The sequence below is a fragment of the Solea senegalensis genome, linkage group LG19 (genome assembly GCF_019176455.1).
Source record: "Solea senegalensis isolate Sse05_10M linkage group LG19, IFAPA_SoseM_1, whole genome shotgun sequence".
Classification (NCBI taxonomy): Eukaryota; Metazoa; Chordata; class Actinopteri; order Pleuronectiformes; family Soleidae; genus Solea; species Solea senegalensis.
The window spans coordinates 801,326-827,491 of NC_058038.1; the positions used below are offsets into that span (position 1 = coordinate 801,326).

Consider the following 26,166-nt stretch of genomic DNA (forward strand, 5'->3'; position numbering starts at 1 on the left):
GAGACATGGTTCAAAATGATAGAAAAGATATCAGTGACTCAAATAACCACTTGCTACAACCAAAACATGCAGAATGACTATCTTCAGCAGCAGAGGACAAGTTTACTAGCCAGTTTATTAGGAACACATTATAAAGACAATCAAAGCACTTTGATGTAGAAAAATATGGAAATATTTTATTAATCCATGGAAATGTTCAATGTTTAGGCAGATAGATGGATACATAGATAGATAGATAGATAGATAGATATATAGATAGATAGATAGATAGATAGATAGATAGATTGATAGATATTATTTGAAATATTCTTATTTTACATTGTAAATTTCTATGTAGAAAGACGGATCACCTGAGGGGCAACCTATACTTCAGCTGTCATAAGCACATAAGATGAGGATGGATCTGTACTTTGTACTTCTTCCACCAGGGTGTCTAAAAATCTGACTTCCGAGTCTGAAACCCATCATCGGGTCTCAGGTTCCCTCTGGTGTTTGGAACTCGTATTCCCCCCTGGTCCTGGTCATGGCGGCTCAGGTCCGTGCTCTGGTGTCCGGGCAGTGGCTTGCAGATGCCGTCAGGTCTAACCTCGTCGGACCCAAACTTCGCATCCTCGACTCTTCGTGGTATTTACCGAAGTTTAAGCGGGATACGAAAGCAGAATTTGCCCAGCAGCACATTCCGGGCTCGTTGTTTTTCGACATAGACGAATGTTCGGACAAGAGCTCAGCGTTCGATCACATGCTGCCAACTTGCAGCGACTTCTCTCAGTATGTCGGAGATCTGGGCATCGGGAACGACACGCACGTAGTTGTCTACGACACCAGCGACTTTGGCTCGTACAGTGCGCCGCGCGTGTGGTGGATGTTCCGGCTGTTCGGGCACAATATGGTGTCGGTGCTGGACGGTGGCATGAAGAACTGGCTCGTTGACGGTCACCCGCTGACCTCCGAGTGTACAACGACACCGGAGCGCAGAGAGTTCAAAGCCACGATGAACCCGTCGTGGGTGAAGAACTACGAAGACGTGCTGGAGAACATCCGGAGCAAGCAGGCCCAGGTTGTGGACGCTCGGTCAGCGGGAAGGTTCCGGGGGATTGAGCCGGAGCCCAGAGATGGTGAGAGTGGTCACCAGTTACAACAACAGATTAAAACCAGCATCCGTTTTCTAAATGAGGGGCAATAAAGTGACCTAACGTCCCTGCACTGGAGACTATTCAGAGGTCTTTCCTCTGTGTGCTGTCAGGCACGTCAGTAAAAAGATATTCTGTGTCTGGGTGGGAAATAAAACCCCTCAAACTCTTAAAAACATCTTAACATCAGATTAAGTGCAATTAAAATATCACTCTGTGCACATATATATCAGAAATGTCAGTCATACACATAGTAGCAGGAGAAGGGAACTTCAGGGAACAATAAGATTTTATTATTTTGTTTGTTTTGATTTGTTATTAGGGTTGGTCCTTATGGAGTGTCATACAGTTACTGTCAATTTTGGTTTTAATTCTCTACTCAAAGACCAGCACCTATCAGATGTGTGACTAAACTTTAAATCGCTGATGGTTTGTTATGAATTATTACAGCAACTTAAGTAAAACATCCCCCTGATAAAGGCCAAGATATGTCCGCTTATGTCTCTCTGAACTGTCCCCTCATATGAATTTAGGTTTAGGTGTGAGGCCGTAAACAGAGGCCAGAAAAGGGGCGGAATTCTTGTTCTCTCTCATATCCTTTGATTGACATTACACTAAAAAGGTATTATTATAATAATCCTGCCCACTGTTCCTCGAATGATGCTGCCATTACATTTTCATAATACTCTTCTCACCCACAGACACACTGCCAGGCCATTTCCCCGGTGCAGTCAACATGCCCTTCACATCTTTCATGGACGCCTCTGGAAAGGAGCTGGGAACTGAAGGCCTGTCCAGCTTGTTCAGAGAGGCAGGAGTGGACCTGGAGCGTCCACTGTGGGTCACCTGTGGTTCCGGTGTGACAGCGTGCCATGTGGTTCTGGCCGCTCACCTGCTCGGGTACTCAGGTTTGTGCGTTTACGACGGCTCCTGGGCCGAGTGGTTCAAGAGGGCACGTCCGGAACATATCATCTCAGAGGGGGAGAAAAAGAAGATGTGAATTAAATGTTACTTTAACAAGGGAATGGTTTGGTTTGCTGCCGACAATGAGACGGATGAAGACCATGTGTTTAGAGCCATGTAATCCTGCAGAGGCCAGAAAATGATTTGCTACTTTCAGCATGAAAGAACTTTAACAATTTAGTGTATCTACACAAATCCATAAACTAACATGAATGTAGTGTTTGAGCCGTCTTTCAAAAAAATTTCAAGACCAGAGAAGACTGATTCTTGGAAGAAATATGCACTTTGTGAAGGATCATATCAATATTTCGCAATAAATGGATTCCTTCTTTCGTCATTTGTCTGACTTCTCTTTTATTATAAACGTTACTGCACGGACAAAGAAAACTCCTGTAATCAGTAACTACTACAGTAAATATTTGACTCTGCTACGCCGCTGTGAAAACAAAACTGACCGACAACCTCTTAAAATATACAAAATGGTTGTCCCTTTCTTACAGGTTCAGGCCTATGTGTCATTTATGTGTAATTGAATTGACATAGTTTGTGATATTAGCTGTGTAGACAGTTGACTGCTCTCTGTAGAAGACCTTGGCGTCTTTTAGTCTGTACATAAAATGATGACATGTAAGATTTTTAGTTTTTTTTATACCAGTGTTGTGGCGATCAAAGTACATGTAGCACACCGATGTTGATCAACCAATGGTATAAATGCGAATTGCAACCCCCTCATTTGCACCAACCCCACCCTCCTAAATAACATACAGTATCAAAAATAAAGAAATACATCTATATAAATCAATAAATGGTGAAATACAAATACAAGTAGGTTTGCAAATACTGTTACTGCCAATGTAAGTACGTGTCCTTTTGTGGATATTGTTTTCCAGCTTTGGCTCATCAAATCAACACATATTTCTGAAAATGTGTCTTTTTACTGGCACAGAAATATATGTGTGTACATAATTTTCTACATTTGTGTGGAACATACATGTGATATTATTCTTTAAAGGAGATGATCTGTGGATAGACATCACGTCTTTACTTTTATTAATTTCAATGTATGTTATTTGAGCATGAAATGAAATTAGATGGAACTTATTCTTCTTCGAAGATACAATAGTTCCCTCTAGTGTTCAAAGGTCATATAGGTCAGTGTTTCTCAACCCTGGTCCTAGAGACCCAGTGCCCTGTATTTTTTTGAGGTTCCCCTGCTCTAACACACCTGATTCAAGTAAACGTGGTCATTAGGTGGGAGGGACATTGCAACATGGTCTGCAAAGTATGGGCAATGTCATGAAAATTCGTAAAAATTCAATAATTCTTTTAAATTCTTTTAATTTTAAATAGATGGATAGATAGATAGATGTGTGTAAACATGTTTGGAAGAAGACACAAGCCCAAGTAGCTGACTGAGGAATATAAAAATATATGTATGGCAATCTTGACAATAGGAAATATATATATATATATATATATATAATTATTTAATTCAAATGGACTAAAATGAATAACAGATAACAACATGGACACGCCAGGTGGTGCTACAGCACCTTCCATTTTGCCGCTGATCAGATAAGGGCTCCCTTCTAAAAGACATTTTCTTTCTCTGATTTGATCTTTTTGTGGCCCATTGAGTCACTTTTCAAATAAAAGTGTGTAATAATATTGCCCACACATTTGAATTATAATTTCTGTGAGACAGCAGTATTTATATACACTAATGTTGTACAGTTAGTTTTTGTGTGGCCTCTATACAGAGCCGGCCCAAGGCATAAGCAAACTAAGCGGCTGCTTAGGGCCCTGTGACCACCATGGGGGCCCCAAGAGCACTTAATAATAATGATAATAATTCAATTATTATTATTTAATTGTGTTTTGTGTGTGAGTGATGACACATAGCAGTGTCCTTGACTAAGGGCCTCCCCCAATCGAGTGAAAACCACACTTAGTGCTTCACTTTCAATATGAAAGTTAAAATAACTCTATGATCTAAGTGCCCTCTAAGGTTAAAATGTGTTTTGTTTGGTGTAAATAACGTTTTTGATAATGTTTTTGATAAATAGGGTGGTCCACAGATAAATGTATCTGTGCCCTGGGGAAACGTTTTTCTTTACTGTGCATATGACAATAAACACTTTGAATCTTGAATCTTGAATCTAGTGCATAATTGGTCTGTATTAATATAATTGATGTAACATTATAGTGTGACATTTGTGTCAATAATCTTCAAGCACAGGTGACTTGGTTGGAGGAGGGGAGAGATTACAACAATCAGGTTCTGCAGCTCGTATTCATTTCCCACTAGTCCTGGTTATGGCAGCTCAGGTCCGCGCTATAGTGTCCGGTCACTGGCTCGCAAATGCGGTCAAATGTAACCTCGTCGGACCCAAACTTCGCATCCTCGATACTTCGTGGTACTTACCTGCCTGGGAGCGGAACCCGAAAGCAGAATTTGCTCAGCAGCACATTCCGGGCTCGCAGTATTTTGACTTAGACGAATGTTCGGACAAGAGCTCGGTGTTTCATCACATGGTGCCAACCTGCAGCCACTTCGCTCAGTATGTGGGAGATCTGGGCATCGGGAACGACACGCACGTTGTCGTTTACGACACCAGCGACTTTGGTTCGTACATTGCGCCGCGCGTGTGGTGGATGTTCCGGCTGTTCGGACACAACATAGTGTCGGTGCTGGACGGTGGCATGAAGAACTGGCTCACTGACGGTCACCCGCTGACCTCCGAGTGTGCCACACCGGAGCGCAGAGAGTTCAAAGCCACTTTGAATCAGTCGTGGGTGAAGAACTATGAAGAGGTGCTGGAGAACATCAGGACCAAGCAGGCCCAGGTTGTGGACACCAGGTTTGCGGGCATGTTCCGTGGGATTGAGCCGGAGCATCGAGAGGGTAAAGTTTACCAGACTTTCCTGCAAACATTTTATTATTTTTATTGTTTACTTTATTACTTATGATTTAATTATTTATTTACAAGTTGAGGTCTCAGAATTTATTGTACAGTGGGCTGCTTTTGACGGTTTAGATTTTTTGATATGTGGTTGTTGGAGGTGTAGCTCTCTTGCTCACTTGCTCTCACTGATAACATGGCTGTCAGCAGAGACCAATAGGAAGAAAGAAACAAAAGGCTCACTTGAAGAAATCTATCTCAGCTTACTGTAAGTCTACAATAAGACTATGTTCACATTCTTTTCACACACATTGAAAACCTTTCATGCCTGCAGGAACCCCATCAGTGAGCTCAAATGTGTTATTTTGTTGTCTAACAATGAGTAAATTGGCAAATATATTCTAAAAATGTTCATTATTAGGTGTGTCTAACATCTGTTTTCTCCTTTGCCCCCTTTGGCAGCCGTGTTATCAGTAACTGGTTCACAGAAACAACATCATGCACAGTGTCTCTCTTGGCAAAGCCATATAGTCAACATCAGGGTTTGTCACTTAGGATTTAAAATTGTTCTCACCCACACCCTGTGAACTGTATGTAATTCCCCAGAGGCTTTAATCTGAAACCGCTCCCAAATCATTGTCACTTCACATTTAAATGAAGTTACAGTTGCAGGGGTGGAGTGTATTAGAAATAAGTTGGCTATGAGATACCCTCATCTCTCAACCAGATTAAGTCTTACTTGCATCATTGGCACCACTGTGGACATGCCTGTTTCGCAGCATTCCTCTCTTTTTCCACTCGCTGTCCCTAAACACATTATAACTGTATATACAGTAATGACAGTTTAGGTGCTGTATGTAGATTTGATGGATTTAAAATATATCTGTCCAGGATGTACCCCGCCTATCGCCCGATGTAGCTGAGATTGGCACAGCACCCCCCGCGACCCTCTGGTGGAGGATAAAGCGGTTAGATGATGACTGACTGACAAAAGCATATAAACATGCAGGTTTTCATCTTTAAACGCGAAAATTCAGCGACTTTGTGTGTGTGAGTGCTTTGATCTAATATTTAGCATAACTCTTGATATTGCACTTCCTGCGATGATTATCATGAGCCTGAACTGATGCTTTGTAAGGGCTATTCAGTCCACTCACACTCAAGTGCTAATTTGTTTGGGATGGCCCTTTATATGGTACATTTTTATTTATTCATTTACTTGTTTGTGTATTTTTATATCTGTTTATCCATATAGTCCTATTGGATATGACATTACACATCCTGAGAGTATTATTGTTTTTTGTTGTATGTGCACACTTCCCCCATTACTGTGCAATGCAGTTGCAGCTAGTTTTATAGCTTTGACTTCACTTAATTGTGTATCTGTATTCCCCCAGCTTGATAACAGGTTATTTTATGTAACAGTAAACCCACCCCCCCATAGTGATAAAATGTTTTATTCTTCTTTAAATGAGCTATCTTTATGCTTCTGGTGTGGTGGTCTTAACCTTAAAACTAGTAACAAACAAAACAAAGCTGGACTTTAAGATTACCAGTGGCACCCTAAATGACCACCAGAGGAGTGAGCGTCATCTCGCAAATGCTTCAAACTTGGATCTTTCATTAAATGTTGAGTTTCAATCATCATGTAAAGTGGATCACATACATCGAGGCAGGATAATGGAACAAGACAAAGGTGCATACACCAAATAGTATTAGACAATGACAACAACAAGCAAGAAAAGGCAGCTTAGGAAAATGAGGTCAGAGCGCTAATGATATAAAATATGTGATGATGCAACAAGGGAAAAATGGAACGTGTCAGTTGCTATTTTAAAGAGTTGGAGATAACATGCAATGTTACGAACATGGCATCAAGAGTATTTAGTATAAAGTTCAACAACCAATCAGCCATTCTACACAGTTAAACTCGATTATTCACATATATATGGATAATCATGGAAATGGCTGAATTCTCTGTAGGTATAAATAGACACTTTTTGACATTGACATCTTTGGTCTGATCATTAAATAAAAAATGTTAATCACATAAAAAACATGTTTGGAGTGCCATTTAGTCTTTAGTCATTATACACACTCCTACCAATGCAAATGTTTTTTGTTGAAATCAGTTATGGCTCAACGCATGTAAAATGTCTCTAAAAGGAAGAAGATAAGTGGATATTGGCTTTAAAATTACTTTTTGACAAAGTGTAATGATGTGGTTGTTTACTCTTCTATCTCCCCCACACAGACATCCTGCCAGGCCATTTCCCAGGTGCAATCAACATGCCCTTCACTTCTTTTATTGATGACTCTGGAAAGGAGCTGGGAACTCCAGATCTGGCCAAGCAGTTCAGAGAAGTAGGAGTGGACCTGGAGCGTCCACTGTGGGCAACCTGCAGCACTGGCGTGACAGCATGTCATGTGGCTCTGGCTGCTCATTTGCTTGGCTACCCTGGTGTGTGCATTTATGACGGCTCCTGGTCTGAATGGTTCAAGAGGGCATGCCCAGAATATGTCATCTCGGAAGGAGAGGAAAAGAAGAGATAAACAAACAAGAGTAGAGGCAGTGAACAAGTACAAACACTGCTGAATTAGCCATACATCTATATGCACAATGAGTTTGTCATATAAATCACTTACTAACGTGGGTTTTGGTAAATGTCAGAAATGTTTTATGCTACGTTGTTCACCACAAAATGTACAACATCTGTTAAAACAGGTTAAGGTGCACTATGTAATATCAGTTGAATACTGAAGTCTGTTTAATTTTATGATAAATGGGTGCTTGATTTCCTCTGGTCGATCGTCATGCTTTTTGGTTATCTGTTAGTTTTCTCTTTTAAAATTAAACTAATTCCCACATGAAAACACATTTGAAGTGAAGTATCGTCACTTCTCCCATATAAACAGGGCATAGAAGGAATTGAAATGATCCTTCTCTCTGACCCTTGTTCATGTCCAAATACACATTTTGCAAAAACTTACTTTCACCGGAGTTTAAAAAATGTAATTTTAATTATTTATGTCTCCTTAAATCACATTTGTTAACAGTGGGATCTCATTTTTATTTGTAATCAATTCTGATTTGGATGTATGAATGTATAAATAAATTAATAAATAAAAAAATTGCCTTTTCATTTCCAAACAGTATTAAGTTGGTCATTTATTTATTTATTATTTACATGTTCCTTCATTTATTTACACGAGCCATTTAAAGGAAACAGGCTTTTGAGAAAAGGCTCACAGTGGATTCTTAAAGGAGACATGACCTACTTGAGCGCAAATGCCACAACAAAGATGGCCGACCATCTCTGACATTTTCACTTAGGTGCCCCGTGCAGTGCCTGGTGGTCCTAACGAAATAAACAAATTGGGGTCCTTTTGATGATAGGCTAGCTGCTGAAACGACATTACCAATTATTTTGTCTTTTACAGAACTGTGGTTGGTGTCCAAAGAAAAAACAAATATATCGTTAAGTGTGTTTGATGAATGTTGATAAAGACAGGAGCGTCGTTCGGTCTGGTCCTTTTCGTTCTACCTGGCCCAGCAATTTTGGTTTTTTAACGCCGAAGGGTGTGTTTTCGGTCGTTACGTTAGCGCTAGCAGAGCAAAACGGCTAGTCCACCAACCCCCGTAATTCTGATATTTAGCTGAATCAAATAAAAGGTAAGTTGAGCGTAAAGGCTGTTATTTATTAGTTATTCTAGTGTGACTGCGCTTCTGTTAGTGTACTGATTACTTTGGTTGTTTTCTGTCTTGTACACTGGCGGCTGCTAAACAGTACACTTTATCCTGCACACGTTAACAGGTAACACTAATTAATGTAATGTAGTAAACTGTCGCAGGTTTAGTTGAAAAAGTCTGAACCACACCACCACTTAATTTGTACACATCGTGAGTGGAAATATTAATTTGTTTGATAATGTTTTTCCACAGGGAGGCGTTGATGAGCAACAATGTCTGGCATTGCTCTTAGTAGACTGTCACAGGAGCGCAAAGCCTGGAGAAAAGACCATCCATTTGTAAGCAGCACTGTGAAGTGGGCTCCACTTTTTCGAGATTGTAACCCATTGCTTAACCAATATAAATCACCGATACAGTGCCTAACACATTTATAAAACATCCACCCAAAGCCACAGCTGCCCTAAATTAACAGCATTGGTAATTATCAAAAAAAATATGTTTCTGTAATGGTTAATTTAAATTTAGATACTTTATTAATCCCCTTAAGGAAATTATTCTCTGCATTGTTTTTGTCAATAGTGATCCACAATATTATTTATTGATTAAGATGTAAAATTATAGTTATTTACTTGCATTCCTGAAGAGAAAAAAATGTGTGGTTGAATCTTATGCTTGATTAGTTTCTGACTTCTCAGAGAAGTAGCCCAGTGAGCCAGCTCAAATTTGGGTGTAAAATGGTGAATTCAGTTTGTTATTGGCTAAATAAATGGCAATACGTTTTTGAAAGATTTATATAGTAGTTAGGCGGGTGGTCTAAAAAAATGTATTAAGCACTGTATATTTACATACGTGTGTGTCAGTGTCTTAAGTCTTACCAGTACAAAGTAAAAACGGTGAATTGAATCTTTTATGTCTGTCATGAACCATGCAGGGTTTTGTTGCTGTACCCACTAAGAACCCGGATGGGACCATGAATCTGATGAACTGGGAATGTGCCATTCCAGGAAAGAAAGGAGTAAGTTACTCTTTGACATTCTACATTCAGCCATGGTTGATCCAGTTGGACCAGCTGCTTTCTACAGAATGGCCAGAATAAAACAATGCCATTAAGCATTTTAAACATAGTCAATATTCTGTAGTTTTTGCAAGCTTGTATTTGTGGCTACTGTAAAGTTGGCAACTTGTAAGTATTCGCTCTTACATGTCTCTCATTTAAAATGATGAAGGAAAATAAAAGTTACTCAATTACTGTACTTAAATGACCACTTAGTGACATCTAAAGCTGAGATTGTGTCAGAGGACTCCATCGCTTTTAATACCATTTTCCCCCCGTTTTTTTGTATCTGTATTGATCTCTGATAGCAGACATCACATGATCAAAGCCATGCTATTTTGTCAGGAAACAGCCAGACTACAAAAACCAGATGATCTTTTAAGAGATTATACATTGTTGTTATTGTGAAACAATGCAACAATAGTAGTGTTTTGGTCTGTACCCCACACCTCAGGTGAGCCTACAGAGCTTTGTAAAAGGATGACTGTAGGTCCATAAACCAACCGTTGTCTCACTCATGCTTCAGAGGACAGGCGGTATTTCGTAACCTATAGTTAATTGCTGTCTCACTGTACAGTACTAGCTGGCTGTTGCACTTTCCGCCGTGATGTAACATGGCTCAATATGTGTCACTACGCACATGAAAATAAAACCCTGCTACACTGAGAAACTGAGTTGTGGTGAATTAATTAATTAGCACTGTGTGAAGTTATTTGATAATGGTTTGAATGTAATAGACTTAAAGTTACACACTACAGCTTTAACATAGCCATTATGTTTGTTTATACACTTAAACAAACATACTTATGGATAGTATTACATGTTTGACCCTCCTGAAAGTTGCACAATAGAATTAAAATGTAACTTAAGGCCTTTTGTAATTGTATTTTCAATGTATGCAAAACTGCTCTAGAACAAAACCAACTGTTTCTGTGCAAAGCGCCATCAAACATTCAAAACACGCAACTTACCTTTCATTTCAAAGCGGTAACAGTTACACTATCAGTCACATAATCATTTCCAAGGATTTGTTTGAAATGCTCTCAGTGAGCCATGACAATTTCTTTATTCTTTCTATAGACCTTATGGGAGGGGGGACTCTACAAACTAAGAATGCTGTTTAAAGATGACTACCCTTCCTCACCACCCAAATGTGAGTATGATTATACTTATTTGTAATATTTGTACTTGGTTTCATTTTAATTTGAAGAGTGGCAAGTTGCATTGTGAAAAACTGGGAAATTGAACAAAACCATAACACAAGATTTAGCCACCACCTTACGTAAAATAATATTCCCTGAATATGAATATGTGATTTTCTTTATATAAATATACAGTACTGTGCAAAGGTCCCTGAGACACAGACGTCCTTGCTAGAAGTGTGTTGAATAAACACATAAGGTCAATGATGGGAGGACAGTAGCACTGTTTGCCATGGAATGATTTACAAAATGTCAGCACTTTCACAGATTCTTCTGTGTTTTAGAGCTATTGAGTGAAAAACATCAGGTATTGTACTCAGTAATTGAAATCTCAATTTTTTTTCTACGTCATTTTTGCCTTTAAAAGTTCAGACCTTATTTGCATTTATGTCCACTCAGGCAAGTTTGAGCCCCCAATATTCCACCCAAATGTCTACCCATCAGGCACTGTGTGTCTGTCCATCCTGGAGGAGGACAAGGACTGGAGGCCTGCCATCACCATCAAACAGGTTTGAACTTATTTCTCATTTCTATGACCATTTGCTTTGTGAGTATAGTCCAGTCACTGAATGTAAAATGTTTTTTCATTGTACATGTGTATGTGTTGCTGTAAAGTCAGCAAAGATGGTGGATTTTAAGTCATTGAATTACCACTCTGACTTTTTGCTTTAAGATCCTGTTGGGTATCCAGGAGCTACTGAATGAGCCCAACATTCAAGACCCAGCACAAGCAGAGGCTTACACAATTTACTGGTAAGTTTACTGCACTACACTCACGCCTGGATAATTACCTTGGTGGAGGGGGTTATGTTTTTTTCGTCTGCCAGTCTGTGAGCTGCAGAACTCAAAAAGTAAAGGACAGATTTTTGACTGACCCTTCTGAGAATGTAGTTTATGACCCAAGAAAGAAATAACTTGATTTTATTAGCAATCTTGATATGGATCCAGTTTCGAAACCTTGGCAGAGGTTTTCACTCTCAAGTGCTTTTTCTAGTTTGTGTGTTATTTATTTAATCATTATAATTTAAAAACAAAGTCAACATGTTGAGGTGAAATGTCAGCCCTTTTTTTCCATTTGCAGCTTTTTTCAGTTATAGTGTGACATTGCTGCATTCCATGCATTGTTATTTTTTATTAGATAAAATGAAGGTTATATTTTGAAGGAATTTACTTCAGATACATTAGATAGAATATATATAAAATGGACACAGTCTTTCAGTTATAAATCAAATTGCTGATGTGAAGCCTCGAGAGTCCCACTTTGACTGGTGCCATATCTGATGGAGCCAGGCACAAATTGGACAATACCAGCTGTCAGTCACACTGACGTCCTTTCATTTGCTGTACTTTTTCTTCTTTTTTTTAAAGTAAATTGACTTGACTGACGTCATGTTCTCTTGAAAAAGTCCTCATACTAGTGGTTGAGACCTAGAACTGCCGACAAAAATGTTTGCTGGTATTCTAATACAAGACTAATTTTTCATTTCTACCAGCAACCAGCTGAGTCGCCCCCTGGTGGCTAGCTGTTGCTTCTGTCCTACATCCTGAACTTCACATCTGCAAGACTATGTCCATTTTACTGTCTATGTTAATATTAAAAGTTGTGAATTTTCTGGTAAAAACAGTCAAATCAGGTTGATTGGATTTTAAATATCTCTATCCATCTTGTTTTATAGTCAGAACAGGATGGACTATGAGAAGCGGGTAAGGGCACAGGCCAAGAAGTTTGCCCCGACATAGAGAGGAGTGCAGGCCTCCATCCTGCCAGAGCAACCTGAACTGATCATCTCAAACAGGAGGCAGGCAGCAACTGAAGGACCACTCCAACAACAATCCACTTCTGAGTATTATTAGACTCTTTCACCCATTACACTCTTTCTTTTATTCTTTCTTTGTTTTTTTTTCTCGCCAAAAGATCACACTTTTACCCACCTTCAATAAATATTTATGCATTTTTATGGCATAGCTGATGGTCCTAGAGCTCAGCTGTCCATAACCACCTTTGCTGTTTGTTTCTTACTCTTGTAAAATCCATACCCCGTTTTAGTCACGAGTGCTGCAAAGTGCTCTGGTGCCTCCATTAACCCTGTAAGGTCATGCCAATGTAAGGACGGAGCTGTAGAAACATGATTCCTCTCAGTGTAACGTGGAGTCAGCTGTAGCCGAGGAGTGTTTGCCTGTTTGTAATTTTACAGTTTTTATCAAAGCGTCAAATCCAGAAATGTTGTAGATAGTGTTTCATAAATATGGGTATTAACTGGGACAAAGCTGTCAGAAATACAATGGAAGTTCAATTCTTTTTGTGCTACTGTACTATAAATTTCATTCCCGCCACATCGAATGTCAACCGGAGAAATCGAACATGTGAGATTGAACTGAAAGACAATCCTCTCATTTGTGTGTTTCAAGCTAAACCGTAGCAGTCGTGCTGTTGACAGGATGTTGTGCTCTGTCCATCTCCAACATGCAAGGGTGTGACAAACGGGTGGGGTGGGGTCAGTGCTTCGCTTTCTTCGGTGAACTCCACTCGCCTTACTGCAGTTTAAACGAAAGACGATTAGTTCTTGTCGAGTGTTAAGATTCTTTTTGTGAATCTGACGGGGAGTGAAACTTAGCTGTGCAGTGATGAGCGGGAGTCACTTTCAGCACCAGTCTGTCATCAGCTTCTCAACGGACAACAGAGATTACTGTACAACACGGAGCATAGAGGAGTTTATTGAAACTGTTGATGTGTCTGTTTTTTGTTTTATTTGTTTTGTCGCTATTCATTTATTTCATCCCACAATGCTTACAAAGTTAATGTCAACCTTTTTAAAAAAATTCATAAACTGGCAAATCCACACGTCCATTTGGCTGAACAATCTTCATTGGATTGGCCTCTCAAATTGAAGGCAATTAAAAGTGCACTTGAGAGTAAGCAAAGGCCTCAGAATTTTTTTTTGCCTCTAAATATGAGTGCATGTACATATTATAAATATAAAAAAAAAAATGTGGAAGTTATGTTTTATATTGTTTTAGCCAGTTGACATTAGTGTGTGGTATTATAACAAGGAACACAATAAATGGCATATAATTGTGAAATAAAATTGAATAAAATAATAAAGAACATGTTTTTGTGATTTATTTTGCTGGGGGATTTAAACTTGTTTAGTGAAATGGTGAATATAAGGTATTAATTATAAATAATGACGCAATTGTATGTGTCTGTAAAACTGTTGTGGTTTTTATTCTAAAAAGAGGCATTTTTCTTCAGGAAATTCAGAAGTGTTTGAGAAAAATAAACAGAGATGTTGGTTGAAATCTGTTCTTTAACATGCGTCCTTGATTAACATTGTCCATCGTCACTGCAGCAGTAAAAGAACTTAAATTCTAAACAACTAACGTCTGTGGTTTTTTGTACTCTACTCTTGTTTGCTTTTTTTTTCTTTCTCTCTTTTTTGTTTAAAGGTGAAACTTGATGCAGTGCGCTCGGATGTTGCATGCCATTCTCAGGAAATGTAACACCTTTAACACCTTTTGTTTTGCCTCGTGGAGCGGTATGACCTCAGAGGGCCAAGCAGAAACAGACCAGGCAAACACACAGGTGAGAAACCTAAGAGTATTTTTTTTTTGCTGTTTTCAGATGTTGTTGCTATGATTTTCTCTGAACCATACTGTGTTGTAGGTGAGGGCAATCGAAAGCCCTGTAGTGCCACCTCTGTTGCTGCCGCACTACGCTGATCCTGGACCAGCCTCCTCAGATCTTCACGGCATAAGCCACTGTCTCCGCAGCAACGTATTTCCAGGTCTGTTTTTCAATGTACAGTCTCACTCCATAGCTTCAATGGCCACATTTTATTCATTAATGTATTTATTTATTTATGTATAGGCAGGGACAATGCATATTAATAAACATTAAAATGTAAATATGCCAGGTTGTAGCCTGGGGCAAATTTTTGCCTGAAGTCCCTTGGCAGGTTGACGTTACAAGGGATAAAAATGAAAACACATTCAGGAAAACAAAAACATAGGGACAGGAGAGCTCACAGAAATACAAAAGTTACATAGAGGAAATACATATACATACATACTCTTATACATAGACAGTACATACATACACAATATTTTATAAATGTATCTGGGGACTCTCTTCAGCCCGTACTGGATTGTATTCATGAGGTCAGAACCTAAAGGAAAATAAAACCATAGTGTTTGGTCACCCTGATCGAGTGGATGTGGGTACACTGTGTGCTCTGGCCCCAAGAATTTAGAAGCCGTGGCTTCAGTCAAGCTTTTTTCAACTAAGGCTCATCGCCAAGGTGAAGCCCTATCCCCCTTGCAAGGTCTTAAAGACACTAGTCCATGCTTTTATAACATCTCGGCTGGATTATTGTAATTCTCTGTATGTTGGTTTAGCCCAGTCATGTGTCCAGCAACACCAGCAGGTCCAGAACACCACCGCTCGCCTTTTAACAAGAAAAAAAGACCACACCTTTGTTGCTCTTCTCTCCACTGGCTTCCTGTTTGTTTGAGGATTGATTTTAAAAATGTTATTATTGGTTTTTAAAGGCACCATCTTACCTCTCAGAACTTCTTTTTTCTTCACACTCCATCCCGAGCTCTGAGGTCTAATAACAGGCTGCTTTTAGATGTTGCCAAGATCTCGACTAAAAACCCGGGGATGTAGCTGCCCCTAAACTTTGGAACACGTTACCAATGGAAGTGAAATCTGCCCTCACCATTGCATATTATAAATTGTTTTTAAAGACGGTTAACGGGCTGCAAGCGGGTCGGAGTGTTGAAGGCGTGTAGTGGACTTGAGGCAAGGTGCAGAAACATCTTGGCGATAATGAGGAGTAGACCTGAAACAATTAATCGATTACTTAATTAATCGACCACTATTTTGATAATCGATTAATCACTTTGAAGCTTTTTTCATGACTAAAACAAGATGTCCGATTGTTTAAACTTCTTAAATGTGAGTATTTTCTTCATGTCTTTGCTCTGGATAACAAAGAAATCATTTCATCAAGTGAATCATTTTGGTTTGTGGATAAAACAAGACATTTGAGAACATCATCATTTCTAGGTTTGACGAAACACCGATCAACATTTTTTAAGGTTTTCTGATATGTTATGGACCAATCGATGAATCGAGAAAATAATCGACAGATTAATCGATTATGAAAATAATCGTTAGTTGTGGTTCTAATGAGGAGTAAAAGGAGTGAACCATTATGTGTCCTAGCAAAGGTTCTGGATACTTGTGTTAAATTAATGCTTTAGTTTTTTCTTTTAAACCCATCATTTTTAGGATTTTCACTCTGTCAACAATGGGATGTACTATAGATGATCATTTAAAAAGTATACTTTTACTGTCTGTGTGTTTTTTTTTACAAATGTCCTGTACATGTAAAACACTGTATCAACACTAACACAGAATGTATCTATCATGTAAGTTTCGCTTGACTTGCTGTTGCTGTAGTAAAAAAATAACGAAAGTTTATTTACTGAGTAACTCAGTTCACTGTTACTCTTATTTGCTTGGCAACGACAAACATTACGCGTGACGACTGAAAAATGGAAGAGGTGCAATTCAAGGCTGTGACGCAACAGAACTGTTTTTGAAGCTGATATCTTAAGGTTGAATAGTGTCTCTTTCATCTTTTAATGTACTGAACATTGTGTAGGTGCTTCTTTCATATGGAAATCCCTCACCCATGACTCATTCATCAGACACCCTCTTAACACCTGCTCCACTGACCCCCGTGTCTGGCATGGACACAAGACAAATGACATGGGTGAGTGGTCTTCTTCTTTGCTCCCTTTATCTCTATTTGATTTACTGTATGTATATTTTTCGTGCTGTTTGTGTTACTGTTGTTTGTCTGCAGTCCAGTGGACAGAGAGAAACATCATGTACCAGAAGCTTGGCAAGATGCTGACGAAAATGGAAAAACGGTGCACCACAAAATGAGGTCCTGCTTCCGACCACAACACACACACAGCTGCTGGGTTCTTCACACTTCTGTTGACTTTGGAGATGCGAGAAACAAAGGTGTGAAACCTGCTTAAATGATAACGGTGAGGAAGAATTCATTGTGCCGCCACGTTTGGGCAGTGAAAACACTCTCTGTGTCTCTGGTATGCAAGGACACGGATGCGACTGATGCTACTGTAGATGATGTTTGTTGACGTTCTGAAATATTGCTTCTCTCAACAAAGGCGGAGATTGCGTGCTTTTATTCTGACTCAAACCAAAAGCAAAGAAGTGGCAGCAGCGGAAGGGTTTCATTTGTCACGCTGTGTGATGAGTAAAGGCCGCGTGTAAAGAATGGAGGTGGTTTCTACAGAAACCACTGAAACTTACTGTTTATCACAACCTGCTGCCTCTGCTGCTGTCAGGTCAGACCCACATCATGATCTGCTCTGCTCTGCCCTTTACTACACTGAAAAAGAGAAGAGGTGGACGAGACTGCTTTAAGTTTCATGCAAATCCCCGTGAAGGTGTTCAGTCGGCAAACACGCAACACTTTACTTTCATCATTCAGTCGTGCAGATGACACTCAGTGTAAGGCTTTGTTGTGAATCCGTTTTACTCCATATAAACTCCTACTGTATTTAGCTAAAGATCTTAACCCTGCACTCTAACTGGCTAAGTGAACGTGTTAAAGGAGTGACATCAGCCCTGAGCTCAGAGCTGTGTTGTACCCACATGTGCCACCTCAGAGCTGCTGGCGTGGCTGCCGATGCTCAAGTTTTGTTTCCTATGACACTACATGGAACCTGCAGTGGTATGTGAATCTTACTGCAGAAGGTTAATATGCAACACTACTGGGCTGAGTCAAATCTTGTCCCTACTTGCTGGAGTTAAAAACGTCAGAGTGCAGATTTGGTGCCAGCTTTCTGTACTCTTTAACGATCATGTTCCAGAGTTGAGAAATGTTTTCCTTACAGAGCTACAGGTTGTTGTTTTGTTGTTTTTTTTAATGAAAGCAACCTCTCCTTTGTTATTGTTTGCGTCTCTACACCCCTGCCCCCACCCCTGTCGTTTTGGTCTACTGATGGAGCGTCTCATCTCTCTGGTCTTGGCAGTTTCCCGCCTCAGACATGGCGGACTTTGACCTTTTCAACAAGTGTACGCACTCTCTTTCCTGCCACATCCCCTCTGCGTGCACTCTGGTTGATGCTGACACCGTACTAAACAGCAGGAACTAGTAGTGTGTGAGTACTGGGTGGGGTGGTGGGGGTTGGGGGTTTGCATCCTCCAGTCTACTTGCAGGCCTGAACCCACTCAGCCAAACCAGGCATCTGCCGACTGCAGATTTCAAGCGTATTGTGTTGCAACCGTGTGCATATATGCCTGAACGCTCTGTGGTCTGCTGTCACTCCATGGCCTTTCATTGACCTTTAAGACTGAGATGAACACTTTAAGATTATAGAGCATTGGTAAAATCCACACTGATATAATCAATGTTGTTGACTGTGGCACACTTATTGCACTACGACAAAGGAAAATGTGAACATTTCACAACCTGGCTGTTGACGTTCCATCTGCAACATGACTCTGTAGTTTCACTGGCATTTCTATGCAAGGGATGTTGTAAAATATACAGTAGCACGATGAACAAAGCACTATAGACATTGTGTATGTAAGTATGTGGGGATTAAGAGTAACGAGTTGTCAGAACCTTTATATTTAGTTGGTGTGCTTGCTGTTTTTTTTTACTTTGGGACCTTTTCTGGCATTAATGCTGGCCTTTTCAGACCAAAACCTGGTCCTAATGAGGCTGAGCCTCATTTTTGAGAAACTGGTTAAGTTTATGCCGAATATTTGAATTGTGCTTAGATTAAGTTTGGGGATGAGGCTTTGTTTAGGCTGTCCAAATGAATGGAAGTCAATATGTGTCCTGAAAAAGAAAATCTGCACTAAACTATGTGTATATATTCAGTCAAGCATGCAATGGGACCAAGTGCTACTAAATGAATGGTCATTGCCACCGAATAATGTAATAAATAATGAGGTAAAACAAATGTGCTTTTTTTAAAAACTCCATTTATTTCATTTTATAAGACCTAACCCTGCAGCCTCTCAAAAACATTTTAAATGTGGTCTTTATTTTTGGAGAGTGAGGGACAAACCTGTTTGTTGTACCTCCACAGAAGCAGTTATTTTCCTGCCATGGTTGCGGCTGTAACAGCAGTGGTTTTTTTGACAACGCTGAACCTTTTTTTTTTTCTTCTTATGTGTATTTCTTTCTTAAATCTGGCAGCTTTGGAACCTCTTTAATCATCTGAATCTTCAATTGAAGCCGTTTCACTGTCGTGAACCACTTCAGAAGACTGCGCACAGATTTCTCTCCCTACAACCTGCTTTATGTTGTGTCTGAAACAGGATGTGGTATTGCTTTTTGGATTTCTTATTTTCAGTACAATTATTATCTTAAAAGTCATGATGGGGTCTGAATAGCTGCTGGAGGGGGCGGTCCTCTGCTATACAGCACCATCCTCTCTCTCTCGCTCTCTCTATCTCTCTCTATCTCACCTTCTATACTCACAGCTATAAGAGACTTCCTGTAGCCCCAGACACCAGCTGTGGTTAAAAGTGGAAAATGTCACTGCATGGGCACTTCAAAGAAGAATGGAGCGACAATTAAGAGAGTGAGAGAGAGAGAGAGGTCAAAAAAGTGAGATAGTGATGCTCAAGTAGAAAGACAAGAGAGACAAAAGAGACAACCTCCACAGACATCAGTCCAGAGGAGAGGACGACAATGTGGCTGACCTCAGTGTCCCCGTGCTGCCTTTACTGACCGAGACTAATGAGGTACTATTTCACTTTTTCTCTCTTTTTTTTTTCTTTTTACAAATACTTTTTATTCATTACAATATGACAATATGCTATTCTCCTTGAGTCTGCACATTTATGTATTTCAGTTGTAGGTGGCTTCCTGATCTGCACATGGTTTAGTTTCCACTGTGAATAATTTTATAACGTGCGTAATGTCAGTGACGCATCTTGACCTTTCACAAAGTCACTTAGCTTCAACTTAGAGTCAGTTACTGGGTTCAGACTCCAGCCACTCATGACTCAGTCTGGGGACAAGAAATGTGTGACTTTAGGTTCCTCTTTGACCATAAAATCATAATGCTGTGCCGTTACACACAAGGTCAGACTAAACTGAGTATTATTAGAGTGGGCCATTCTGTAGACGTACAGCACAGGTGCCAGCGTTTTGAGTTTTTCTTTTGTTTTTTTAGGGTTTCACTTACAGTATAACTGCAACCTTCTCAAGATGAGTAATTAGTATTTAGGGCAACTATGTTCGGGGTTAGTTTCAGAATGAATTCCTTAACTATACTTGAATGTAATTTCACTGTAATATGCAGCCTATACCACAATTTTGTCAGATTTTTTCCCCCCTGTTGTCTTTAACATCTGCATTGTTTTCTTCTGAGTAAGTTAATGCATTCAACGCCAATGATTCATATTGTCATTATAATGTAGATGACATTATACTGATACCTGGGGGAAATGGCAGAAGTAAATGGCAAATAACTTGATGTAACGATACATTTGAACACAGCCTGCTGCTGTTTGATTGGTGTGATAACATGTGTTCACAGTCACACTGCGGTAATCGCCATGGAGACGCTGTGGCCCTTTTACGTTCTGGTGGTTCTGGTTCCAGGCCATGCAGCACATTCCCACAAAGTCTCACACGGTAGGATTTCTCTTCGTTTTGGTTTTCAGTAGCACTTTTATCTTGTATTGTGCTATTTTATTTTATTTCAACAGGTGCAAACATGTCGGCTCAATACAAAAACAGAAGATACAGAGGTTTCTCCTCATCTCTCTTACCAGTATGTGTCGTTGTTATGTCTTCTGTTTGCACTCAAGGACTCTTCTGTGTGAATGATTATGTCAACAAAGTCAGCTGCACGTGGAACAGCACCTCGGTGGATCCTGGTGTGGACTGTTGGATCAATGGAACTAAGAGAACCTGGATCTTGGAGAACGGCACAAGACGTCCTAAGATAATTACGTAAGATATGACCGGCAGTATTTTGTGCTCTTTTCTCCAATGACTTGCGGATTACGTGGAGGAAATGAACTTGACGTAAACATGTCTGTCAGTCACCTGCAATATGTCTGTTGTGTTGTTTTGTTTTGTTTTATTAGCCGAGTCTGCAAGCTGAACAGACAGGGAACCTCTCCTCCAGGCTGCACTTTTGTCTTTGAAGATGAAGTAAGTCACCGATTTGCGTTATTCATAAAATGATCTATCTTCGTGGTTAAAATGGTTTACTTAAATGATTATTCTCTAGATATTCAACTTCAAAGAAGTCAGCAACATCAGTGTGGACTGTAATGGCAAGTTGATGGAGAGGCTCACAAAGTACAGACCACTCAACCACAGTGAGTGGCTTCTACTTCTTCTGTTCAACTTTGTTTGTTGATTTAAAAACAACAACAACAGCACAGGGTTCAGGAATATTTCATCAACCCGTTTAAATATCAGGTATTCATTGGTTGTGCTTTTTGTGTTTGTCTCGTTCTCTGTGCGCCTGCAGTTAAAATGAATCCTCCAGATGTTCCCTCTGTCAGTGCCACTGCTAATGAGACCCGTGTGTCCTGGCGTCCAGGCAGTCCACGCTCGGTCTACATTGAAACCTTTGATTTTCAACTTCAGGTCAAACTGAAACATCAGACGTGGAAGGTGATTTTCCATGAACATGAAGCAGTTCTTTATGAAGTGATATAGGAGTGCAACATTAAACTGTGGGTTTAAACTGACATGTATACTGTAACTCACAAAGATGATGCAAATATTCAGATGCTTAACAGGCTTACAGTGATGGATGTCACACGGAACCAGCCTGAGACACTTTTAACAAAGAGCTCACCTGAATCATATTTATGCCTCATAAGAATATGATTCCTGTTTTTTGTCACCTTTTCTGTACAGCAAAGGTTACGTCATGTAGCATTAAGGCTACTGTAGGCAGAGGTGGAAAGAGTGCTGAAATATTCTACTAAAAGTACCACTATTTTGATCACTTACTTAAGTAAAAGTACTGGTCTAAAAATGTACTCAAGTTAAAGTAAAAAAAAGTAGCTTGTTCAAAATGTACTCAGTAAAAGTTACTTAGTTCCTTTTTTTTAACAAGGGTGGGGTTATTTCTTGTTGGTTTTTTAGACAATAGTTAAGTTTCGGCGTGTATCTTCTGCTTTCCCCAGAAGTGTCACCCATCACACATATAAACACATAATGTATCAGTCAACGTGGGTCAAAGGTCACAAATGCTTCAACTTTCTCACTCACTCTGGGACCTTCGTTAACCCCAGTTCACCTGTCCTCTTCATTTAACTGTCCTCATTATACACCTGTCCTCTTCATTCACCCGTCCTCATCGTTCAATGGTCCTCATTCAACTTTTCAAAATTAAAATTACAAATGTTTAAAAATGACTTTTAAAAAACTAGTCAATTATAGTAACGTGAGTAAATGTAATTCATTACTTTCCACCTCTGACAGTTGGTAAGATTGCTTGGAAAAAGTTAAATGTCAAATAGCTGAATGTTCATTTTTCATCTCAGTCTTTCACAAACTCATCAGATAAGCACAGACACTCATATGAAGGTAATCTCTGTATCTCATGAAAATGAGCCTCGTTTTATTGCCTTTCTTGTGGTTTAGTCTTTGTTGTTACCTGTGCTACAGCAGCAGTCGTTCCTCTGAAGGGACAAAGGTGTAAACAGGGCTCAGGACGTGCAGGAGTGTTGTTTTCTCACGGACATTATGTGAAAAAGTTCTGATTGAATTCCTGTGAGCGTCTGGTGATTTAATCACATCCTCGGCCAAATGTTGTTCTGTTAACAGGAGGCCAGTATTATGTCGACCCAGGAGGAGCAGTTAAGAATACCTGCTTGGCAGCTGAAGGGCCACTGTCAGGTCAGGGTGAGAGTGAAGCCGAGTGACAAACATAGCAGCCACTGGAGCGACTGGAGTCAGACCACGTCCTGGACTGGAGCAGGACTGGACGATGAAGGTAATGATGCAGGTCAGCCTGCCCTAACCCTAACCCTAAAAAAATACCACTTGTCATAAAAATGAAAAATCTTTCAAAAACCTGTTTAAAAGGAAAAATGTTATTGTTTATTTATTCAGCAAATAAACTGAATTCACCTTTTTTTATACTTAAATTTGATTTGGCTCACTGGGCTTCTTCAACCTTTTTTTTCTGTTTAGGAATGCAAGTAAATAACTAGAATACCTAAAACTGTACATTTGAAAATTCATGGATGACAATAATAATTATATTTTACCATTAAAAATATAAAAAGCTTCTTTTTAAATTTGGTTTTATTTTACTATTGGTCCAGTGGTTCTAATATGTATTTTATGTCTTGTTTAGCTTTTTTATCTCACACATTTGTCGTGCCGTGACACTACACTACATGTACAAAATAAAGAGACTTGCCTCGACATGGTCTTCATTGATCATGTGCAGTGTTTTTAGGAGATTGCTGTATTTTACTCACTGAAATGTAACCTCTGTTTCAGATTGGCTCCTGAGTTCCAAGTCACTGGTAATGTGGGGGGCGATGTTGAGCGTGGCTCTTATTGTCGTAATGTTCGCCATTTACAGGACTTGTGTGAGCAAACGGTGAGTATCCGTGTAGAGTTATAACCAACATACAACATCTGTTTGTGTGTGTGTGTGTTTACATGCGATGTGTCCAATATAACTGGCAACACTTGTGTCGTGTCGTCTCAGGCGTGGCAGTGTGAAGCCGTTACCAAACCCTTCCAAATACTTCCCCACTCTCCACCCTGTCCATGGAGGAACTCTAAAGGTAAAATCTAATTAAAGAAATAACAAATCAGCTTTGCATTTTTTGTCTTACTCACATTAAATAATGATTTTAGGTTTGCAGTGATTAACACATAAGGCTGGTATTTGTTAGTGGGTTTAACTATCTATATATAAGGTTCACGTATAGAAAAAAAGTTCTGATGTTTCTATTATTATGGAAGTACATTATTAAACTGTACTACTGAGCATTAGTAGGATTCATTCATTAAATGCATTATATACATATATATGTATACTACTATACTATATTGTACTCTCACTGAGTACTGAATACTAAATCAGACTCGGCCCTCACCTATTTCCCGTTTGCAGCCCTGGTTCAGGTTAATACGAAGTAGGGTGATGTCACTCTCCACTCACCACCGATTACTATGAAAAAGGAAAGAGCCGCAGCCACATTCTGCCCCAGATTCTAGAAATAATTTCTTGATCCCTCACTCTCGCATGTGTTCCAGTCAACATATAGAGACACTTATTAAAAAAAAGAGTTTTCTACTATTATGTCAACCTTCAAAGTATTTTCTTGTCCAACTCTTTCCTTTTCTCTCAGAAATGGCTCAATCCTCTGTCGGCTTCTCATTCCTTCTTCATGGCTCAGCCATGTGACCACATCTCCCCTGTGGAAGTGTGTGAAAGTTGGGAAGTAGTGCCGTCCACCTCTCCGTGCTCCAGCTCCACTATCGCGCTGCTTCATACCAGGAGCTTCCCCTTTGCTGGCACAGACTCCAGCAGGGTCGTCTGCGATTCCTCCTCTTCATCCTGCTTCTCAAACATGGGCTACTTCATGTCCAGCTCCGGCAGCGTAGCTCGGACTGAGCCCAGTCCTGCCTACTTCGCCTATCAGGAGGACTTCCACAACCTGCACAGCGGCCACACCCTCCACCTCACACTGTGTGCCTCCATCACCTCCTCTTCCTCAGCTTATGAAAGCTTGAAGAGGGAGCCTCAGAGCCCGGACTCAGGTTTTGGCATCAGACCGGAAGATGAAGAGGATAACAAAGATGAAGAGAACATGAGTGAAGAAGGAGAGGATGTCTCAGATGATCACCTACACTCACCTCTCCTTATTCTGCCTCTGCATCCTGCATCCTGGGTGTGTCCTCCCTCTCGAGCTCCTGCTCATCTTCCCAGTCTAACTCAGACATGCTCTGAGGAGCTGGACGATTCCCCTGTAGCAGCTGCTTCTGGTAACTGTGCAGCCTGGCCGTTGGCTGATACCATGTGCAGGTCTTCCTCAATGCCGGCTGAGCCCTGCAAAGCCGGTTACCTCACCCTCAAAGAACTGCAGACCACATTCAGCAATAAATCCATATAGAAGTGTATCCAGGGGCAAAATGTAATCTCTGCTTACACTGAGCAGTGTGACAGATTATTGTGGGTGGTTCAAAACTGTACGATGATTAGCAGAACAAGCAGGTTACAGGTGAACTTGGGCCCTCTGTTGTTATGACAGATCCCAGTGGGGATTTCCCAGCTGTAAACAATCAAGTGAATGATGGCTGACATCTGTTCAGCTTTGCTAGCTTCAGGGTGTGTGCTGGTTCATATTTTTACACAAGTTGTTCTTGTTCTTGAGGTGGCAAGAACAAGAACAGGAGATTGCTGTATTTTACTCAAATGAAGTAAAAATGTGACCTCCGTTTCAGATTGGCTCCTGAGTTCCAAGTCCCTGGTAATGTGAGGGGTGATGTTGAGCGTGGCTCTTATTGTCGTAATGTTGTTCTTCAAAGTTCGTTCTGACCAGGACATTTCATACTCGAGTGCAGAACTCCTGGGAAGTCCTCATAGGGCAGTGTTTTCTCAATCCGGCTCCTCAGGACTGTTTCCCTGCTTCAACACACCTGAATCAAATCAGCTCGTTAACAAGCTCTGCAGAAGCCTGGTAACGAGCCATTCATTAGAATCAGGTGTGTGAGTTGGTGCGGTGCAGGGAAACATCTAAAAACATGCAGGGCAGTGTGTCTCCAGGACCAGGATTAAGACACACCACACAAGAAAAAAGAAAAAAAAAAAGATGTGCCCAGATGCTGTGAGAACTCCAGAAAACGAGGGCTGCAAGTCGTAAATGTCTTTGTTGTTGTGGAGTATGTACAGACCCGCGCTGTCTCGTCTTCCAGTCGTTGTTTGTGTGATCAGTAACACCTGTGCTCTTCTTGCTGAAACAGATCAACAATGGCTGCTGTGCCAAAAAAAAGGCTCTTTTGAAAATGATCGTTTTCCTGCTCACCTGGTAAATGTAAATCCTACAATCAGGCCCCATGTAGCTTCGTTTTTCTTCTCTCTGTTGGTAAATTCACATAGCAAACAGATCAGAGGGGAACTATATAATGTGTTGTTTTTATAAAAATGTTTGTAGCATTAATGT

At 40.2% G+C, this 26,166-nt stretch overlaps 5 protein-coding genes across 6 annotated transcripts; all 5 read left to right on the forward strand.

Moving 5' to 3' along the window:
* Positions 1 to 448: 448 nt before the first annotated feature.
* LOC122785491 (3-mercaptopyruvate sulfurtransferase-like) lies at positions 449 to 2,430 on the forward strand. Its single transcript, XM_044051315.1, has 2 exons — positions 449 to 1,115; positions 1,832 to 2,430. The coding sequence occupies exons 1-2, from the start codon at positions 524 to 526 to the stop codon at positions 2,128 to 2,130; spliced, it is 891 nt and encodes a 296-aa protein (XP_043907250.1). The 5' UTR covers positions 449 to 523; the 3' UTR covers positions 2,131 to 2,430.
* Positions 2,431 to 4,372: 1,942 nt separating this feature from the next.
* LOC122785492 (thiosulfate sulfurtransferase-like) lies at positions 4,373 to 7,795 on the forward strand. The gene is made up of 2 exons (XM_044051316.1): positions 4,373 to 4,998; positions 7,251 to 7,795. The coding sequence occupies exons 1-2, from the start codon at positions 4,410 to 4,412 to the stop codon at positions 7,547 to 7,549; spliced, it is 888 nt and encodes a 295-aa protein (XP_043907251.1). The 5' UTR covers positions 4,373 to 4,409; the 3' UTR covers positions 7,550 to 7,795.
* Positions 7,796 to 8,363: 568 nt separating this feature from the next.
* LOC122785502 (SUMO-conjugating enzyme UBC9-like) lies at positions 8,364 to 14,243 on the forward strand. Of its 2 annotated transcripts, XM_044051331.1 has the most exons (8): positions 8,364 to 8,669; positions 8,785 to 8,811; positions 8,940 to 9,025; positions 9,619 to 9,702; positions 10,822 to 10,894; positions 11,343 to 11,452; positions 11,617 to 11,696; positions 12,620 to 14,243. In XM_044051331.1, exons 3-8 carry the CDS (start codon positions 8,960 to 8,962, stop codon positions 12,681 to 12,683), a joined length of 477 nt encoding a protein of 158 aa, XP_043907266.1. In that variant the 5' UTR covers positions 8,364 to 8,669; positions 8,785 to 8,811; positions 8,940 to 8,959; the 3' UTR covers positions 12,684 to 14,243. The 2 variants fall into 2 exon arrangements, with proteins under 2 accessions (XP_043907266.1, XP_043907264.1); XM_044051329.1 differs by lacking the exon at positions 8,785 to 8,811.
* Positions 14,244 to 14,310: 67 nt separating this feature from the next.
* Positions 14,311 to 18,685, forward strand: LOC122785503. Its single transcript, XM_044051332.1, has 4 exons — positions 14,311 to 14,526; positions 14,608 to 14,728; positions 16,613 to 16,723; positions 16,817 to 18,685. The coding sequence occupies exons 1-4, from the start codon at positions 14,401 to 14,403 to the stop codon at positions 16,897 to 16,899; spliced, it is 441 nt and encodes a 146-aa protein (XP_043907267.1). The 5' UTR covers positions 14,311 to 14,400; the 3' UTR covers positions 16,900 to 18,685.
* A 31-nt stretch (positions 18,686 to 18,716) lies between these two features.
* Positions 18,717 to 25,446, forward strand: il2rb (interleukin 2 receptor, beta). Its single transcript, XM_044051260.1, has 10 exons — positions 18,717 to 19,746; positions 20,547 to 20,644; positions 20,821 to 20,965; positions 21,103 to 21,169; positions 21,249 to 21,339; positions 21,495 to 21,640; positions 22,805 to 22,973; positions 23,489 to 23,591; positions 23,703 to 23,781; positions 24,352 to 25,446. Exons 1-10 carry the CDS (start codon positions 19,742 to 19,744, stop codon positions 25,114 to 25,116), a joined length of 1,668 nt encoding a protein of 555 aa, XP_043907195.1. The 5' UTR covers positions 18,717 to 19,741; the 3' UTR covers positions 25,117 to 25,446.
* The last annotated feature ends 720 nt before the right edge of the window (positions 25,447 to 26,166 follow it).

Bases quoted from the DNA above. Each gene is read 5' to 3' on its own strand.
- LOC122785502 (XM_044051331.1), top strand. From the start codon at position 8,960: ATGTCTGGCATTGCTCTTAGTAGACTGTCACAGGAGCGCAAAGCCTGG. The intron at 9,703-10,821 runs GTAAGTTACTCT...TTCTTTCTATAG, and splicing joins CCATTCCAGGAAAGAAAGGA to ACCTTATGGGAGGGGGGACT. The intron at 10,895-11,342 runs GTGAGTATGATT...ATGTCCACTCAG, and splicing joins CCCTTCCTCACCACCCAAAT to GCAAGTTTGAGCCCCCAATA.
- LOC122785503 (XM_044051332.1), top strand. From the start codon at position 14,401: ATGCAGTGCGCTCGGATGTTGCATGCCATTCTCAGGAAATGTAACACC. The intron at 14,527-14,607 runs GTGAGAAACCTA...ACTGTGTTGTAG, and splicing joins CAGACCAGGCAAACACACAG to GTGAGGGCAATCGAAAGCCC. The intron at 16,724-16,816 runs GTGAGTGGTCTT...GTTTGTCTGCAG, and splicing joins ACACAAGACAAATGACATGG to TCCAGTGGACAGAGAGAAAC.
- LOC122785492 (XM_044051316.1), top strand. From the start codon at position 4,410: ATGGCAGCTCAGGTCCGCGCTATAGTGTCCGGTCACTGGCTCGCAAAT. The intron at 4,999-7,250 runs GTAAAGTTTACC...TCCCCCACACAG, and splicing joins TGAGCCGGAGCATCGAGAGG to ACATCCTGCCAGGCCATTTC.
- il2rb (XM_044051260.1), top strand. The intron at 21,340-21,494 runs GTGAGTGGCTTC...GTGCGCCTGCAG, and splicing joins GTACAGACCACTCAACCACA to TTAAAATGAATCCTCCAGAT. The intron at 21,641-22,804 runs GTGATTTTCCAT...TTCTGTTAACAG, and splicing joins TGAAACATCAGACGTGGAAG to GAGGCCAGTATTATGTCGAC.
- LOC122785491 (XM_044051315.1), top strand. From the start codon at position 524: ATGGCGGCTCAGGTCCGTGCTCTGGTGTCCGGGCAGTGGCTTGCAGAT. The intron at 1,116-1,831 runs GTGAGAGTGGTC...TCTCACCCACAG, and splicing joins TGAGCCGGAGCCCAGAGATG to ACACACTGCCAGGCCATTTC.